This window comes from Thunnus albacares, chromosome 14 (assembly GCF_914725855.1).
Source record: "Thunnus albacares chromosome 14, fThuAlb1.1, whole genome shotgun sequence".
NCBI lineage: Eukaryota > Metazoa > Chordata > Actinopteri > Scombriformes > Scombridae > Thunnus > Thunnus albacares.
In genome coordinates, this window is record NC_058119.1 from 6,324,225 (window position 1) to 6,344,522 (window position 20,298).

Here is a 20,298-nt window from a genome sequence, read left to right on the forward strand (position 1 = left end):
AGCTGCTGCCTGACTGACCGCCCTTCACTGCCCTTTGGGAGTTTTGGATTGAAGTGTTCACGGTACACCCACGCAGAGTCAAAGGAGTAAGGCTAAAGGGAAGGTTGTCCAGCTCCTTCCATCAGAGGTGAACACCTAGGTCCTCCATCCTGACTTGTAGCCCCTGAGCCTCATTTCCTGAATTTTTAGAGCAACCTATTTTTCCCTTTGTGAAACTGATTAGAAAGTATAATAGCTTTAAGTGCTGCTGCGAAGCGTTAAACGTGCACTGACAGGATTATTGTCACTTGATTTCTTCAAAGTACCAAAATAGAGATGGAATGATAACATGGTGTGTGTGTTGTGTGCCAATAGACATTAAATTTTTCCACTATGATTCTCTTTGATTTCGAAAATGTGAATCCCTGTGGAAGGTTTGAAGCAAATATTCACTAAATGCCACCTGAGGCAAACGGTTTTGTCTCACGTGAAGGATTTGATGAAAGACAAAAACCGCTCCATGGATTTAGTTGCGACATGAAATATGTTTTTTTTCTCTCTACACTGTAGCTGCAGGGTAACGCACAGCAGACATCATCATGACAGATATTCTGGACATTTATCTTGGGCAGCTTTGGAGACTCCAAATCAGCTGCGAGTCCATGGCGTGCGTCATTGCGCAGCGGCGCGTCCAGCCCATAGTGGTTAATGAGAATCCGCTGACAGAGCACAACCAGTTGTTTGTGCGGGCATATGTATGCGCGGATCAGCAGGTGCTGTCTTTAACAAAACTGGATGGCAGTCTCGGCTGCAAGCGCACCGATCTGAGGGAAAACTCTTACGTTACGGACTCATATTTCCAGGATGCGCTGACATATGTGACATGCCCGCGACGATCGACTGTTACAGGTAAAGTTTGTGTTTTAACTTTAGAACTGTGGCTGATATTTAGTAAAAATGACGTTGGCACCTGTTCATGTTCATTTTGTGGAGACGGTCGTTGTCTGCTTGTGCGCTTTTTCTCACCAGCGAGCCTTTGAGCGCGCGGTCTGATTCAGGCTGGATACCAAAAAACCCATTTAAACTTTGAAGTGTGAAGTGATCTTTTCTCCGAATCAAATATCTGTAAAAATGCTCTTGCGTAGCCAATAATTTCAGGCTTATCTCGGTGTTACTTAACAGCCAGATACATGCATTGCCTGTCTGTGTGTGTCTTTACGCGCGCGCTTTCGTGCGTGTGTTCTTCTTCCTCTTAAATTCTGCTGTTTTCAATTAATTCTGCCTGTGTAAGCTGCTGGTGCACCAGTGCATAGATGATGCTCTTTCTTAATGTGGATGAGGGTTAGGAGGTTAACAAGTTTTTGCTTAACCACGCAAGCCTCTTAATCCCTGATTGATTTTTCCTCAGGGCCATTTTTTGGACAGTATGCTCAGTTTATAATTGGAGGAACACTCAAGTACTTCCAACTGTGGTGAAGCTCATAAAGCAAACTGCAACCTTTAATTGGGCACAGGGGTGATTTTACGGATGACAATTATTAAAGTGATATGAACGTGAAGGTCAAGAAGGAATTTAACAGAGACTCTCAGGGTGATGCGCAGTCTGCTGTATAGCTGTCTTTATGGGAAGTGGATGTTACTGGGGTACATAAATGGAGGATTTATCATGGTTAACCAGAACAGCCTGTGGACATTTACAGGCCAGTCCAGCCTTGTGTATCAGATAGTTCTTATCAGTGGTGATTTCTACTGGCCTGACTTAATGCAGCAGCTCTGCATCAGATAAAAAGCAATTAAAAGGAAACTTTGGTATTTTTCAACCTGGAACCTATTTTCCCATCTTTTTGTGTCCAAGTGACTAATGGGGACAACAGTTTTTGAAATTGGTCCTGTATTGAGCGAGAGCGCCTCAGTTACTAGCTACACTCCTAGCTAGAGTTGGAGAGACAAGTGCTTGGAGGAGTTTGTTGTGTTGGAGTACAGAAAGCGTAGCTTAGTGTTATCTAAAAGATTTTCAAAGTTTCAAAGTAGCTGAATATTTAGCTGATTTCAACAACAGCTCACTCCTGCGAGATTTCAGAACGAGACTTCTCCTTGAGCGAGACTTGGTTAGACACAATAACAAGCAGACCGGATCAAGCAAAAGGTAAAGATTCTCTGTATGGTCCTTTCCATTATGTTGTCAGACACTTATAATAACAATCCGAGCCTGTCAGTGGCAAAAACAAGCACTTTTAATGGATGTGTTGATGGGACGCTATTGTCCCATCGGATTACATTGCAACCCTTTTAGCAGCTGCCAGCTGAAGTGCTCTCACTCAATACTGGACCAATTTCAAAAATTGTTATCACCATTAGTCACTTAGACACAAAATGATGGGAAAATAGGGTCCAGGTTGAAAAATACCAAAGTTTCCATTTACACTGTCAAGTCAACAGACAAATGCTCCCAGCAATGCTATGTTTCCACTGTAATAAAAACTGTAATTAATGCTCCATGAAGCCTTATGGTGAGTTTCCTCAAGTCCTCTCCTAATTTCTTAAACCATATTTACTACAGTGATAATGCCTGCAATCAGTGAAATAAGCACAGATTGTATGGGAGACTTAATTGGTGCAGATTTTGTTCTATCATTGTGTATAAACTGCCAGCTGCCTTTCAGATTTTGCTCTCACAGTGCAGGCCAGCCATCTGAAGAAGGCACTAGAAGGGAGAGGAATGAGATTTACATAAATAGAGTTGTGTAGAGATAATGGAAAGGCTCTCTGTTATCATCAAAATTCCAGAGCTGGGAGTGGTATTTTCTGCCCCTCTCAGATGGACAACATGGAACCAACTGCAGTCTTGAACAACAAATTGAATGTATTGAAGACAGCATTGTTTTCAGTTTCCTCTCTGTATTGATTTGTTGGTAACACTATAATAAGGGTAGCCATCACACACTTAAGTAATGCTTAACTAATGCGTGTCTCATGATGATTTAATGCATGAATCAATGCAGGATGTATCATGAATTCCTGTTGCTCACCATTAACAAATGATCAAGTCACTATGCCTTTATGTGATTAATTCACATTTAATAAATCATCAGTTAAAGAATGTTAATTCACAGTTACTTCATACATTAATTCATATGCAACCAAATGTTATGAAAAAAAAGTTTATTTCAGGACCATGCATTTGCTCAACCTCTGATAAAAAAACATAGCTTCATATTTCTATGATAATCCAATGGTACCTCCACAGTGGGTGGAACATGGGTTGTTTTTTTTATTGTATTTGAGTTGTTGTTGAAAGCAGTGGAGTGTAGCATGGTAGAGAAAGATGCACTTAAACCAAAATCATCTAGCAGGTACCAACTTACAAATTAAAGGAGAATGATGAGACATGTTTAAGCTCAACACCCAATAAAATGACAACTGAGTGTAAAAGATACATGAAGTGTTGAGCTCTGCTGATGAGATGATGCCAACCTTTGTTGACACACAACATACAACTAAATAGTTTTAGCGATTTGTCACTTTAATTTTACATTTTATGAAATATATATAGGCTATTAAAAAATTAAATGGAAAAAAAAAACAGAAATAATGCCGAGGACATGACCTCGGTGTCATCAATGGTAGCTACAGGCCTGGTCACATTGTCCAGATGCTTCCTCAGATCTACTTTCCCTCAGGCTTCAATTTTCAAGGATTACATTTGACAAAAATGCAGCCAAAGACCAGAGGTGTGGTGTTGATAGACAAGAGGCTTTTAAGCAGTCACAGACAGTATTTTTAGGGGGGTTATGAATGAGTCCAATGCATCTTCATTTATCATTAGTTCTTGAAGGAATAGTTTGGTTTTGGTATTATTCGCTTTTTTGCAGAGTTACTGTAGATGAAAAGATTGACACCACTCTTATCTGTATCTCTGTATCTGTACCGTAAATATGAAACTACCGCAAGCAGGTGTTAGCTTACCTTTCCAGAAAGACTGTCAACAGATGCAAACGGCTAACCTGGCTCTGTCCAAAGTTAACAAAATCCTGGAAGTTACTGCACCTGACCATGAAATAGTCCGCACATAACTGATACCATGTAAAACCACAGTGTTTTCATCTTTACGGTTGTGCTTATATTAAACAAAGGAGATATAATGTGTTAATTATAAGATTAAGATGTGCTGGTAGGCAGATTTTGTTAGCTTGGCTAGCCAGGCTAGCTGTTTCACCAGTCTTTATGTGAAGCTGCTGTGAAGCAAACCGGCTGCTGGTGGTTATTTCATATTTACCATACAGACTTTAGAGGGGTATTGATCTTCTCATCTCACTCTAAGTAAGAAATTGATTAAGGCTATTTCCTAAAATACCAAACTGTTCCTTTAAATATAAACCCTACTTGTCTACTAATCATTATCAACTTTGATTTTCATGGTGTCATCACTGCTGTAATTGAAAGCCTGCATATTTCTTCTCCATACTGAGTGTTTCAGTGGAAGAGCAGCAACATTGCTAACTCATTCCAATAATAATGTAGAGTGACGGACACTAGAGACCTGTCTGGGATGATGAAAAATAGAAGTCACTCAGAGCCTGAATCGACACTTCTAACCAGCAGATGAAATAGAGGGGGAGAGGCCTCTCCGCCTAGATGAAGCCACTGAGTCCCTGGTGTTTCTGTGAGACATTGCCTTGGTGCTTTTGAAAGAGATAAAGAGGCAGAGCAAGAAAGATAGTGAAACTCAGAGAGCCTCTGTCAGGAGGTGAGCTGAGGAATACACTGAGTCAAGTCACTTTCATATAATAAGAAATGTTGGTTAGTCTGTGGCAACAGCCTTAAAGGCCCTACACTCACAACATCACTAAGATCCTTTGATAACGAAGATGTAACTTTTCTACCACACAGTGAAATGCTCTATTACTCTTTTCCATCACTCTCACATTAGTGATTCTTTTAGAGCTATTTTTGCTCTGACATACTTGTGGAATCTCTTAAGTAACATTGAGATCTAAAAAAAAAGGGAAGTGAACAGACTGGATACAGATTTCAATTTGGGCAAAAGTGAGCACTGGTATTGGATTGGTACTCTATATTGGTAGATACCCTGAGTTGAGGTAACTGAATCCATATTAGGAGATAAAACGTTTGATTTGTATAAATATAAATAACCACCATTTAAGGGATGCATTGAGGGATTGTTAGAAGAAAGAAGCGTAGAATCTTTTTCACAGCAGACATTTTAACTTGTCACAGCAGGAAAAGCGCAGGTGTACCTAATCACATTAATGGTGGCTCTCTAGTAAGCCATGCCAGTGAGCCAGCATGAACAACAGCAGGGCTCTACCCTGCAGCCATCATTAATCAATAGCTGTATGACATGTCTGCTGTGAAAAAGACCTGTTACAGCTACACAACACTAGAGGAAACTATTGAGTGTGTATTGTGTAGGTAGATGGTAATAACCGTGAAAAAGTGGACAAGGAAGACACTTTGGACACAGCTATGATTTTGATGTTGGCCTGTAAGTCTCTGAAAACAAGTCTCTCTTGTTTTTAGCTTTGTTAGCTCGCTGACTAGCCAGGAAGCCCGTTTAACTTTGAAAAGAAAAACATAAGCTAATAAATGATGCTTCATAATCACATGCGGCATGTCAACATGTCATTACTAGCTACTGGCTTCTGATATATGCTGGCATACCACGATTGCAAGACAGTGATGGTAAGCTAACTGGATGATTTTCTGTTTCCTATTGTAGCGGTTTTCGTGCCCAACAGTTACACTTGGGCTCATATCAGAAAATTATCCATGCCGAAAAAGCTCTTTTGTCGTAAATGATGTGGTTTGATGAAACACAAGTCCAAATGACAACATACAACACTGCCATCATTCAGTAAGTCATGGCTATGAAGGGTAGAAATAAGCATAAGTGGGGGAAGGGGTGAATTAGGGTATGGACTAGCAGCTCGGTGGCCATGGAGGTTGAGAAGCTATTGATGTGACTCATCCAGCATGCCTAGAATAAGTACCTTGAAGAGCAACAAAGGAGAGAAAAACCAGGGAATTCGATGAAGTGACTCAGTTCTGCCTGACATATCTTTTTATATTTGCTGCTGCCCTTTTCAAGACAGCTTAAAATCAAAGTGCCAACAGTTGGAGCCACAGCTGAAAGACAGGAATCACTTGTGATGAATGAAATGGATGGATGAACGGTAAATAGACTGCTTTCTAGTTTTCTGACCATTCGAAGTACTTTACACTACATGCCAACATTCATCCATTCACACACACATTCATGCGCTGATGGCACAGCCTTTGGGAACAATTTGGGGTTTAGTATCTTGCCCAAGGACACTTCGACATTCGTACTGCAGGAGCCAGGGATCAAATCGCCAATCTTCCGATTAGTGGACAACCCGCTCTACCTTGAGCCTCAGCCATGCAGAACACTGTTTCCCACCCTTTCACATAGGAGCGTCCCTCCTCAGGATGGTCACTGAGCTCGGGTGCATGCCAGACCAGATTTCACAGACAAACACGGGCTGAAGAGCAGAGATAACTGTACTTTAGATGGAGCCCTACCTTACCTGGGGAACTGAATCACATTTTCATCTCTAAAATAACGAGTAAGCAAATATTTGCTACTTTGAGGATCAGGGTTATAAAGTAGTAGTCAACAGCCAGAAACAACCATGTGCATAGGTCTGTGGTTGCGACCAGTTTGTGTGTGTAATTTATTTACTCGTGCCATCTAAGGATCAAAAAGTTATCCACAGACAATGACAGATGATACCAATTACACTACAGTGAGAGAAGACAAAAAAGGAAATCATTTGTCATTTGTAGTTTTTTCATTTACTGCCTAGCATGTCAGATCCACTCACTGAGTAACTAGGGCATGCACACACAATGACACAAACAATATTAATTATTTTTATGCTGGCATTCACAAACTTTGTAACAAACTTCTTTTTTTAAAGAAGCTTTGACATACATTCTGTCATTACCTTTCCTCTCCAGTTACACATGGTATCCAGGACTTTTTTGCATTGAAAATGAAGCAGAAATCCTTTAAAAATATTCAATAATTCATGAATGTAAGTTTTTATGGTTAAATGGAGGTTGTAAGTGCATTATTCTGAACATGTTGGTCTAGCTGGTTACAAGTCTGTAGCATGAAATCTGTTAATTTGAGTATTTTGTTACATGCAGTTAAGTGTAATTTAATTTTCTTGCAACACAAACTGGAGTAAAAATCAATATGTGATGGGTGAATCTGCCATCTATGCACTGAAGCATGTATATAGGCTCTTGTCAGGGTGCTTTCCACTCCAAAAAGCACAATTGTAGCAGAAGATTTAAATATTTCACATTGCCTATTATAAATACAATATCACAGTGCAAGTGGCATCTTGCCTTTTTTTTTATCAGGTGGTTTGTATTTTGAAGCGTTTGTATTAGATGTGGAATCCTTTTGCTGCATCAAAACCTCTATGTCTTCTATTGCGTGAGAGTTAAATATTGTTATCTGATGTAGTTGCAGATCTTGATGTAGATGTACAGACGGGTGACACATTAAAGGAAAAACTGGTACAGGTCTGAATGCTTGACCCCTACAGTGAGGGGATCTGGTGGCTCTGTCATGCTGTGGGGGGCATTTTGCTGGCATGGTTTGGGTCCACTTGTCCCCTTAGAGGGAAGACTCACTGCAAATCAATACAAAGTTGTTCTGTGCGATCAACATTATCCTATGATGAAACATTTCTATCCTGATGGGAGCGGTCTCCTCCAGGATGACAATGCCTATAATCCACAGGGCAGGAGGGGTCACTGAATGGTTTGATGACTATGATGATGATGTGAATCATATGTTATGGCCTTCACAGTCACCAGATCTCATCCCAATTGCACACCAATGGGAGATTTTGGACCGATGTGTTAGACAGCGCTCTCCACCACCATCATTGCCAAATGAGGGAATATCTTTTTGAAGAATGGTGTTCATCCCTCCTGTAGAGTTCAGAAACTTTTAGAACCAATGCCAAGGCACATTCAAGCTGTCCTGGCAGCACATGGTGGCCCAACACCTTACTAAGACACTTTATGTTGGTTTTTCCTTTAATTTGTCACCCGTCTATATTTGTCAGATGTTGTCAAGCATTAACACAGTGATCGCTTTAAAATTCAAACAGGTCTTACAAGGGGTGTCCCTGAGCCCCTGACTAGCACTGTAATGTACCGAGTAAATTTCTCCCATGAGAGTGTGCATCATTCATTCCATGTAATGCATTACCAGGCTGCGTGTATAGATTATCATTTATAATGGCATTCCTCAATAGGGGATGAGCAGTATTTATAATGTAATGGAGCTTTTAAACATACAAGATAGCAGCTTGTAATTTGCAATTGCAAGAGCAAGGAAAATGTTTTGTATTAAACTATTTCAGAGCTCTGTATTTTTGCTCCTTCAAAACGCTGAAAATACTTTCTCTTTAATTCCCCAAACTGTGCTGCTCACTGGGTTTGTTTGATTTGCAGCCCAGTTTATACTGTTTACTGGGCAGAGTATAAACCAGTGCATCAGTCCAAAAGCAACACTTCTATATTTGAATATTAACATTCTTCATTGAGCTTAAATCGCTCTCAAGTGGTGCACTCTGGGGCACAAATGGGGCACACTCAGTCATTTGCTCAGTCGTCTGTGATTAAGAGGTCAGCAGGAGGTGGGTGAAGTGGAAATATGATGATTAACCATATTTTTTTGCTAATTTATTGCAAAAATATTATGCTAAAAGCATCTGTAAATTTAAAAGGAGTTAAAAGACTTTACATGATGATAATGTCCCTTATTACCACACTTTACTAGACTACCATATGCAGTATACAGTTTGTGCCATTAAGTTGCTTCCTCATACAAGCACAACATGGATTTTTAGCCATGCTAGCGGCATGGCTCTAGGGACAGATGTCAGGGCTCTATGCTAACATTTTTCTTAAGGAGTACATACTTTAGGAGTGCATAAAGAAATTTAGGATCACAGTGAAAAATGTTCAAGTAACAGAGTTTATTAACTCAGTAATGGGCCAACTTCTCCACAGCTTATCTTTCACACTAAGTCATTACTGTGTTTTACTGTCTTTAGCCTATTGTCAGCTATCACCTGCTGCTGTTTCTACTGTGCTGTGTGTGTGTGTGTGTGTGTGTGTGTGTGTGTGTGTGTGTGTGTGTGCTCAGGTCTTTGTCAAACAGACTCAAATTTAAATACATTGAGGGCAGCCGAATGCAAGATCTGTATTCTGAGAGAACACCATTTCTCCAAGGGGAGTATCAATGAGAGAACAGGAACTGAACTATCATTCACCTTTTTGTGTTGGACCTCAAGAAGTTAATTCATTAATCAGGAACAGTCCTCATTGTGTGTTTCAAACTAGAGCTGCAAAGATTAGTCGATTAATCAATTAGACGATCAACAGTAACTGAATTTATTCAGCTAGTTTAGCTCACAACTTCCAGAGCGCCAGTACCCTCCTGAACAGACTGGTGACAGTCAGATGAACAGCAATTGTAGGTGACAACGAGGAAGAAATGCGAGCAAAATAAGCAGCCATGAGCAGCTGCTGTCAGACTCTCCATGTCCAAGCTGGAAACACAGAGAGTCCACTGGAGCTTTGACAGTCACTAGAAGCATACTCATAGCCCTTTGTGAAAGTTTCTGTGTCGTACCTGAGTTGTAGCTGAGCAAATTTAGTGGCTCAACAGGAGGCTGCCCAGTGTGTGTGTGTCTGAGGGGGAGTGTCAGTACGCAGCCGCAGCCCTGCTGTTTATCACATCGTCAGCCCTGAATATCTTGTAAAGCTCTGAATATAGCACAGTTAGTTATCAGCCCATGTGTTGTGTTTACTGCCACAGAAAAGGAATACATCTTTGGTTTATTAGCACAATGTCGCCTCTCTGCCATCTCTTGTCAGGCTTGCTAACGCTACTAGCAGCTCTGTGAGAGGCACAAACCGAGGCTACAGTTAGCAGTGTGCTGATATTTATACTTGGCAGCATTTCTTTTCTGTGAAACTAATGTACTGTCAATAAATATTGTACTTTATCTGGCTAATAAATACTGGTTTTTGAATGATTAGCAGAAGTCTAATGACAAAACTAATGCAGTGCTTCCCCTACCATTGCTTTTGAGGGGCGGCCCGCTCCCAAAATGGAACTCCTCGCCCCCTGTGAAAGATAAGATGAGACAATACTGTTCGATGTATCGATACAGTTTGATGTTGCGTTAAAATACATAACCCGTTTCTTCCGTAAAGCTGTGCCAGTGTTTGCATCTCTCCTCTCTCACACTCTCCGCGCAACCCCACCCAGGCAGAGAGCAAGGCTATCAGATTCAGTGACAACAGCTCAGATAATAGCAAATGAAGCGTCAAAATGAATATCAGCAGCAACGTGTTATTAAGCACAAACCACAAGTTCACATGCAGTTGGTCGGCGTTGGTTTTTTTATCGATAGGTTATGATAAACAGTGGCGTTACTTGTGAATGGAGCCATGCTTGCTAACTAGCTTGTAGCTAACTAGCCTGAGTTCCCATGCAGCTCGTGTCTTCTGTCCACTAGTAAACACCAACAGCCAAGTCAAACACAGACAGGTGTTTTACCGTTTTACCAAACTGTTTCTCTTTACACTCACTTCCTGTCTGAAGTATGCAGCCTGTGGCACAGCCTGAGGCTGTTGATAGGCTAGTTTTCCTTGCACAAAACCTGTAAGAGGTGTACAGGGATACATAGGAGGAAATACTTTGTCTAATAAGGAACTGTCTACCTCAGTTGAAAACTTAATTACTTTGTCAGAGCAAGTAGGCCTGTTGTTATTTTTGTTCTGTTTACAATTTCATTGTTATTTACTCAGCTGTGTATTTTGTTTAGCAGGAGAGGAGTACCTGTAATTTTACTCTATTTTAATCAGTCTTTTATTGTTGAAAACAATTGAAGGACCATTGTCAGAAATAGGCCTATTTTTTTTAAATTAAATATAGGCCCATTGTCACCCAGCCCAGAACATGCTGACATGCTGAAATAAGATGGTTATTAGGGATAACATTAAACATGCTAAACATCAGCATGTTAGCATTGTCATTGTATGTCAGCATGCCTACAAAGCACCGCTTTGCCTTAGTACAGCCTCTCAGAGCTGCCAGCACGGCTTTAGACTCTCTCTTTTTAATGCTAAGCTCTCACCAGGCAAGTTAGAATTCAAGCACTAATGCAAAAGGAAGTTACGAGATAAGCTTAAGAGCTAAAGATGTAAAGACTGAACAACCAATAGTTTCTTTCTGTCTTTATGCAATGGAGTTATATAATAGTTTTGATTCAGCTGGTCAAAAAACAATGAAATTATGTGAAGTATTCTATTTTTACTATGCACATTGTGCATTCAAATCCCAAAATCCCACCAAAATCCCATATGACTTGCCATGTGATTTTAGGATTTGTTAGCACAGGAATGCTTAACCACATACTTGTGGAGACCAAAACGTTATATAAATAAAGAATAAACATTAATAATCATATGAATACATGCAGAGAAAACATATAAATGTATCATGAAATAGCGATCAAGAAAACTTGCTTATTCAAGCATTATTTATTCTGCAATCAGAATGAAATAACTTCATCTTAATGAGCAAATCATATAATTGGCCGTGGTCTGCCTGTCTTGATTGACAGATAAAGACTCGTCTGATGATAAGAAGTGTTATTATGAAATAAAACATTCATCATTTATCATTGGGGAAAATGGAGTTGTGAGATAAAAAGACTTTGGAAAAAGGACATTTTGAAATAACACTTCTGGAATTAAATAGAAATGACTCTTATGGTGAAAATAAACAGCTAATTTTATAATAATGAGCCGAGTTCATAAATCTGTTATTTAATAATTCTAAGGTTATATTATATATTTTGTCAATATCTATTTATGTGATTATTTAATTCATTATGTCTTTATTTACTATTGAAGTCTTTGGGTCATCTAAGTAAGGAAATTTCCATAAAAAAATGTATACTGAATTGAGACAGCATGCATCATGCATGGCAGTTGAATGAGCTAAACATTCCTGTCAGGAACAGTCACGTCATTTATTGCAGATCATTTGGCTGTGACAAAGTTGGCGGCAAAATACATAAAAGATAACTGGAAATGTACTGTATCTTCACAATGCTTTCTCCAATGATGGTCAAAGTTGCTCAATATGAAGATAAGTCCTCATGATGCTGTGGGTAATGTGCTCTGCGTGATTCATGCTTGCTTGGCTACCAGAACTGCACCCCGTGCTGAGTTGTGGCATTGAGAATTAAGGTCCTGAGTGTCAAGAATCTAGTGGTGAGTAGTCTTGTAGTACAGAACCACACAACGTGCATTATGTAATCAAAACCGAAGCCAAAGAGGTAACATTACCACCAACAGGTCTTACAGTATTTTAAACCTATGCCAAAAAAACACTTTTAACGCTACAGCCACAGAAGTTAGCTTTCAAGTTTACATTAAATATTTCCTTAGCCCAGCTTTCAGTCCACAGCAGTGGGGTCTTGGTGGTTAAGTCACTCTGGTCTCTGATGGTTTTCTTTCTGCTTTCATCTTAAGAGAGGCAGAGGGAGCGGCAGAGAAGGAGATATAGGAAACATGATAACTCTCTCTGAAAGAAACTGCGATATATTTTATTACTCTTCACCCAAGCTCAGTGCCAGAAATGGACTTGGAGAGAAGTAATTAACAAGTCCCTTAGGCATGTCAGAACTGTAACTCACCGGTGTGTGATTTAGAAATACCTCCACAAAGATTGTCCTACATTTCAGTGTCTGTGAGAGAATCTCTGAATGATAACCAAATGGCACAGAGAGACCAGTTATCTGGGTGATAGCTATCATCTCAGTTAAAAAAAAAAAAATCTGTGAAACAGCAGATTGTAAACATTAAAAACGGGAAGGAGGGAAAGGGCCATCTGTGATGCCCACCATCTGATTTAGTTTGAAAACAGCGGCAGAAGAAGGAAGATTTAGAAGTCACTGGTTCAGTGATGTTCAAATGGAACAAAATCCATATTATCTGACTCTGCTATCTTCACTTACATCCCTCTAAATTGCATGTTATTGTCCTCTGTGTGCTCTTATTCCAGATAAACTCTACCCGGCTTCTCCACTCCTTCAGCAGCCATGGCTCACTTTGCATCAGGAGGGACCGTGTTCACCATCCTCCTCATTAGCAGGTAAGACTGCTTACAGAAGGAGAAATACAACTGCTGGGATCTGTAGCCGCAGAGCTATCTTAAGAGGCAGGAAGCATAATCAAGTCATGTCAGATTCTTATTTGGAACAACACCAAAGCTTTGTATGCGGTGAGCCGAGGAGGAGATGGAAAGGTACTCAGTTGTACCATTTTCTCGTGAACTATCAATACTCAATAACAACTCCCCATCCTTCAGACAAGACGCATTGAAATTCCATTGCCACATTCATGACGCTGCTGAGCAGATCCGATGGGGCAGGATCCAGCACCATGTGCATCAGTCATTGCATACAATTGGTGTTACAATCCCTGCAGAGGTCACATAGAGAGAATGATGGGATGTTTTGGTGCACATTTGTCTGTTACCGTGAAAAGAAGCCTCTGCTCTTCCTATAGTTAATTTTCAAAGCACAGAATGCACTTTGCACATTTTAGATAAGGCAAACCCTCTGGGTCTCACTGAATCCTGCTATGAGATATTCTCTGTATAGTGCAGCGCTTCTTTGCACAATCAGCTCTGGGATTAATATGCTGTAGCAGGTTGCCTGCTACACTAGTATGTTGCCAAATGCAGCTGCTATTAGTGTAAATGCCATATGCCAGACTGTGACCATTCAAGCATGGAATAAATTGATTTCATGAATCTGTAAGCTTTCAAAGATCCCATGCAGATTAATTTGCATTGATCATTGTTATATTTGAGTGCAATGTGGACTCAAATATGGATATTTTATCGTGAAAATGGAGTGATAAAATGTAATACACCTTTGATTAAAAGCATACTGAGTAGCAATCTGCTTCTTGTAACACCAACCATCCCAACCTGGGACCTGGGACAAATCTGGCCGGGTCTAATTTATATTCGGTCTAATTGGGATGGTTAGTGGTTGGATCCTGATCAGTCAGTCAATCAATCATTCAAACTTTATTGGTATAGCACCTTCCACAGTGATTGATATCATGGTGTCAATTTGACTAGTGCCTAGTGTGGCTGAGCAGAGAAAAATGTTTATTTTTGGTGCAAGACACTGAGTGTATCTGTGAAGCTTGAGGAGAATGACATGTTGCTGCTGGTGTTGACAGTGGCTACTCCTGAAACAGCATCATGCTGCTGCCAGTGTTGGTGTTCTCTTTCTATTCGGGTCTGTTTGGATCGACTGCATTTTGGATTGGGTCTCTGTTTTTGTTTTTTATGCAGATAGCTTTTCCACAGGTCAGTATTTGGGTGTTGAAGACCTTTATTCAGAAGTGATATAAAATGATAAATAATAGTGTGAAGAAGAAATGAGAAACAAGAAAGATCGTATCAAAACCTGGAATTCCAAGCACAAGCTTTGACTCCCATTTGAAATAAGAATATGTAGGAGTATTAATACTATATTAATGAATTGCCTCGTTATTGGGGGCACCACCTCCTTTTTGGTTAGGATTTGTTAGTGCCAGGAGAGAGCACAAAACCTTGTTCAATCTAATCAATGAATCAGTCTCACAATCGTAAGTTCTTGTCCCAAACAGTGATCTCTGTTTACTGCAGCTCAAAGGAACAACCAAACAATGAAGACATTTATTAATAGCTGAACGTCTTGAGGATACATGATGAAGCATAAGATAATATACAGAAAATAATAAACAAAAAAGAAACTAAAATAAATAAAAAAAATAAGGTCTATGAATGATAAAAAGTTTTTCAGCAAGAGTGGCTCAAAGTGCGTGACTAGAGGCTTACGTATATCGTAAGAGTTTAAGTTGCAGATTCAGGCTTTTGGTTGGCTTATAGAAACTTAAGTTGAGTGTTGAATAAAGTTTAGTCTGACTACGCTCATATCTTCAGCGGCGTCTACTTCAAAATAAAATACTGTACGTGTTTACTTCAAAATTAAATTACTATATGTGGAAATACGAGACTTAATGTTACTAATAAAACAGAAACAAATTAACATGTTGCAATAAAAGATTAAATACGGATATATTTGGTTAAAAAACAAATAAAAGAGATGTCCTAAGAGCTTTCTTGAGTTCTTGGAGGCCAGCTCAAAGAGAAATCTCTTTGAGGCTGTTTTTATAAGTTAGAATAAAATGGGAGGAGTTTGGGTGTGTTCTAAAGGGTTTCACGCTGAATACTGATGACTATTCCATTTCTTTGATCAAGGGGCTTTAGGTGTGGCTGGTGCTTTGCAGCCTGCGCCTCCTGAAGTAAAGGAATTTGGGGAAATCTAATTCTTTTACAGTTTTACAGTTTTTACATACAAAAACTTAACACTTCAGAGTCACTGTGGCCTAATATTTCACATGAAAGCTGTAAACACATTCTTTTCATAATGTCTAAGTATTCATGATATTTCTGATTAATAACGGTCCTGTCAGCTTGTATCATATTTGTAAAACCATTCAAGAAACAGTTAACCAGTTTACATGATTCATGATAGGTCAGTTCTTCTAATAACAAACATTAACCTTCATATTAACACTTCATGATGTCTAAGCATACAACCTTCATTGTTCAACTTTCTCAAACTATCTACACATCTTAAACCATCTACTGAAATAAAGTTTAATACTATACTGAAAGGAAATAAAGTTAGGCAACACTTATGCGATTGGATTACTTTCAGAAACATGTTTAAATATAAGTTGAACATAACTCTTACTTCATAACATAAAAGCATTCAGTGTGGCTATTGTTTAACAATAAAAGAAAACTCTAAGCTCAAATCCTTCAAACATTATATATTTACATTCCTATTACTTCAGAAACTTCATTCTTTCAACACAACTACTTATTTAATTTAACTACTAAAACATGATTGTCTATGAGGTTAATAGATTAATAGAAGTTAAACACTTGGGTGATTTTAAAATACAAATACATGGTTATCAAACATTCATTAACTCTTCACATAAGGGAATTTAACCCTGGTTAGTAGAGGAGCATTATTGTTACCTGTAGTATAAAAGGTTAATAAAGTCTTACATCTCTTTGGTAGATAGTCACACCTATGAATTTTATACCATTCTATTTACATGACAAATGTAAAACATGATATAAGTTTTATAATGATTAGACATTTAATTTACATGAATTCCAGGTTTGACTCAGATTTGCAAGGGGCTTCACAAAGTCCTCAGGAATGTGGGTTAGTTTGTGGCTTTGGTGATAAGAGTCGGTGCTCCATCTAAGGTGGTCCAAGTGGCCTTTAGGGTCAATTCATGCTTTTAGTTTGTGTCATAATTCAACTTATCGAAATGGTTTCTTAGGAGGTCTTTCTGAGTCTGTTGAGCATCACTGATCAGACCCCAATTTAGGGTTACAAAAGTCAGTTCTGCAGGCCAAGGGTGTGCTCTTACAAACTTAGGAATCCAGGGAGTCTGTCTGTTATTTTCCTTAAGAATCAAAGATTAGTTAATACAATTAAAGAACAAGCAGTTGTCCTCTTACAAATAAAACACTCAGTGTGTAGCTTTACCTTGCAAGTCTTTTTTTCCTGGGCTGCAGTGCAGCGATGAGGTCAGCCAATAACTTCCCACCATGAAAAAAAATGTCTTTTTTGAAAATTCATGGGGTTTTCAGCACTTCGACATAAAATACAAGGACAGACTTTGACTTATACCACAAATGGACATTTAATAAGGATAATTATATACAGTATAATATCACCTTTTAATTTTCTTTGAAATTCTATCATTTAAACATAATTAGACAGACCCCTACATTGCTACAAATTTACCAAGGAAACACATGAAAATGTCAGCTTTTTGTATTAAATCTGGTCTGTTTCATTTCATGCTTGATTAACATAAACTGATCCTGAATAATTCAATGATGGCAATTCATTGGTTGCAAATAGAAATAAACAACTCAAGTATTACAAGTATGTAATTGTTTTGACCTCCATGACATTGCTCATGTATGAAGACCATGTATGTATATGTCAATCATATATGATTTACCATGGTCTGCAGCTCATCAGTAAACCCTCTCAGTATGAGGTTCCCAGCTCAGAAGCTTTGATAGCTTTAGTGTGATTAGGAAAGAGAACTTGCAGATGGAATACAAATGCACTGCAACCATTTTCACCAACATACATGGCCACATTATTGATCCAACAGCTTTATGAAGACGACCTATGACCTAGACATTGCTGAAACTGCCAAGACCCTCACCTCAGACCAAACAAGTACCTCATTGTAGGTCAAGAGTGGTAGCAACGTAAGCTTATAAAGGGTCATGAAAGTCACACATTCATCTACCAGAAAAGGCTTGCAGGGACATGAATGGCCTGTTTGCACTCTGTGGATAGATTGATGTCTTACTTCATGTTGAGGATACAGTGTACCACCAATGTAGCTGAATTCCATAAGAGACACGTCGTCAAGTGCTTGAGTGACAATCCAGCCTCAGCTTCCTCTTCTCATGTTCCTGTGGTTTTCACTGAAAGCCCCGGCAGCATCGCAGCATTGTTTTTCTCCCCGAGTCAAAAGAACAAAGTGAGATATTTAAGAGGAGAGGCTGCGGATCACAGCTGAGCTTGTTATTTTCTTAAAAAAAGTACTGCCTTAAAAAAAAAAAAACAGAATCTGTGTCATCTGAGGGAGTCAGCCATGGCTTTGGATGGTATATAAAGTATTTACTGATTGTTGACTGAACATGGCAGTAGTGCAGACCACACATAGGGTTCAAAGTCACTTTATTTATTTACATATTGCCTCATCTGATCTAATTGTAACACGGTCATAGTGAGGCTGGTGTCTTTAAAAGTAAATCTCAACTAAAAGTCAGAAACAAGAAAAGGGGAGAAAAAGTTGCAAGAGGAAAAACAAAGCATCAAAACGAGAGACAAGCCCGGCAAATATTTACAGAAAAGGAATATAAAAACTTTTTAGTTTAATTGAAATAGTGTACTTCCTGAAAAAGACATCAAGATGTAATAATTATAATGCCTATTTTCCCTAATTTGAATAACGTGTGTATGATAAAGTAAAAAGCTAGATATCTAAAGAAAGTATTCTGAATACAAATATCTGATTAACTGTGAATTTCTCTACTTTACCTCAGGTTAAAGAGGGTATCTGTATGTTTTGCAATCAAAAATAACTGCATTCCTCTGCAAGCCATTTAGCAACCCACATTTCCACACGCAGGCTGCAGCATCAAAGCAGTCAGGCTTGATTTCTAATTTAATCTCTCTCAATAGAAGCTTAATAATATACAGTGGCACCATAATACTGTATATAGGAACCAATGGTTTCAAGGCGCTGGTTACAGAGAGCATGGATAAAATTTTACAGAAGCCTATTACAGGCAGATTATAGGCTTACACTGTGCTTTTCTTGCTTTTACTGGAGAGACATGATTTACTCATGTTTAGAAATCCATTTCATGTCAGCTTTTTTTTATTATTGATTGTCACCAGGGAGATTAGTTTACCCTTATGCTCAGATAATTACAAGACTGGATTGTCTCAAACCTAGCAGCACGAAAGGGAATATTTTAAAGGTATGTGAGGAGAAATAATGGGTTTCAGATCATATTATACTTCCATGTTAAAGGGAAATAATCAGAACTTTTACTGTTACAATATAGCCTATCCATGATGAGTTGTTCAGGTTTTTGATGGAAAGGAAGTTTGGGTTTTAGGGACATACAAATAATAAAGCATTTGAGTGTAGTTGAAGTTTGAAAGTATGTTGAATGGTGAGCTTCCTTGGGATCATATAAGAAACTGAGATTGGACTCCAACAAGTGCTTTGGCACATTGATTTGGAAGAGTGATCCTCAATTTTACTGCTTTTGACAAGTTAATGCTAGAGGCTGTTCACTGATGTCACTTGTCAAGGGCTACCAAAATATAACATCACTGATGTTCCAGAGCTGAAGTCACAGCCCATTTAAAGCTTGACTGAAAGACAAAAACACAAGATCAGACCTCGGCTTTTGTACAAAGTGGCTTAAAAGTGCAACCACAGTTTTCCTATGTTGGCATGGAAACACAAGCTAACTATATCCATTAATTTGTCGGTGATTTCACCAATGCTTCCAGGATCTTTGTGAAGGATTGGTTAGAAATTCCTATTTAAAGCTGAAGGATTTAAACACTTTATACAAAACAACATTGTTGAATGGTCAGATTTTACACAAGCACCACTAAAGCACTCTGAAATATTGTTGGCCCATCTCAGGTCAATTATCTTGTCTGCAGGAGACAGGTCCACGAAAAGGTCTTTGTCTTTATGGAATAAAGAATATTTTTCTTTTTCTTCTTAAAATCTGTTTTTCAGAGTTATATAATGAGCTGATTGAGATTCTTCTGAATTTCACAAAATCCACTTTCTGCTTTACTACAACAGCTTTAAGTAATTGCCTTGTCTCGCCTGTTTGAAATCCATCATTTATCATTTTCTGCTGCAAAGCCACTGAAAACCAGTTTGTTAAGTTTAATTGTAGGTCCCCTACCTGGAACAATATCTTCCCTCTGTTGGGTTTCTCTGCCATTTCAATTTTCACAGCAGTTAATCTCAGTACCATTCCTACTGATATTTTCCCTTAGCAAGGAATTTTCTCATTCCCAACCTTATTATTCTATAATGTTAAACTTTCCAAACTACAGGACTCCGTTTATACTCATTGGCCTCTTTATTTACGCAAAAGCAGCTTGTCATCAACCTATAACATCACTGAGCTACAGTACAAACAAACGCTTACCACCACTATGACTTGTAAGAGAATATGTGAATGTATTTTGTAGTTTCCACGACAGGAACTTTTCCAGGGGACCATGAGCCATTTGAGGAACTCATGAACTTAACAGTGCCTGTGTTTCAACGAAATTTATTTTTTCTAGTTGGCAGGGTTAAATATATTCTTCTTAGTCTTCTGTAACAAATGATTTATATTAAAATGCCCTCCAGATTTGTTTTAAAACAAAATTATTTTCTTTGAATGATAATTTGTCTGATATGTTTTTCACCCCCAAAAAAGTACACATCCTTACACATTCCTAAAAGCACATCTACTTCTTTTCCCACATAAAAAATGTTTGAATCTAATCTGTGAAT

The 20,298-nt window shown here is 38.7% G+C and overlaps 1 protein-coding gene across 2 annotated transcripts in view; it reads left to right on the forward strand.

The window, feature by feature from the left end:
- The first annotated feature begins 747 nt into the window (after positions 1-747).
- Positions 748-20,298, forward strand: part of LOC122997526 (gamma-aminobutyric acid receptor subunit pi) — a 55,886-nt gene continuing 36,335 nt past the window's right edge. For both annotated transcript variants that reach the window (XR_006407225.1, XM_044373720.1), the window contains exons 1-2: positions 748-888; positions 13,136-13,225. Coding sequence is in view for 1 of the 2 variants with exons in the window: in XM_044373720.1 (XP_044229655.1) it covers positions 13,173-13,225 (53 nt within the window). In the remaining variant the exon portion in view is untranslated. The remainder of the gene's footprint in view (positions 889-13,135; positions 13,226-20,298) is intronic.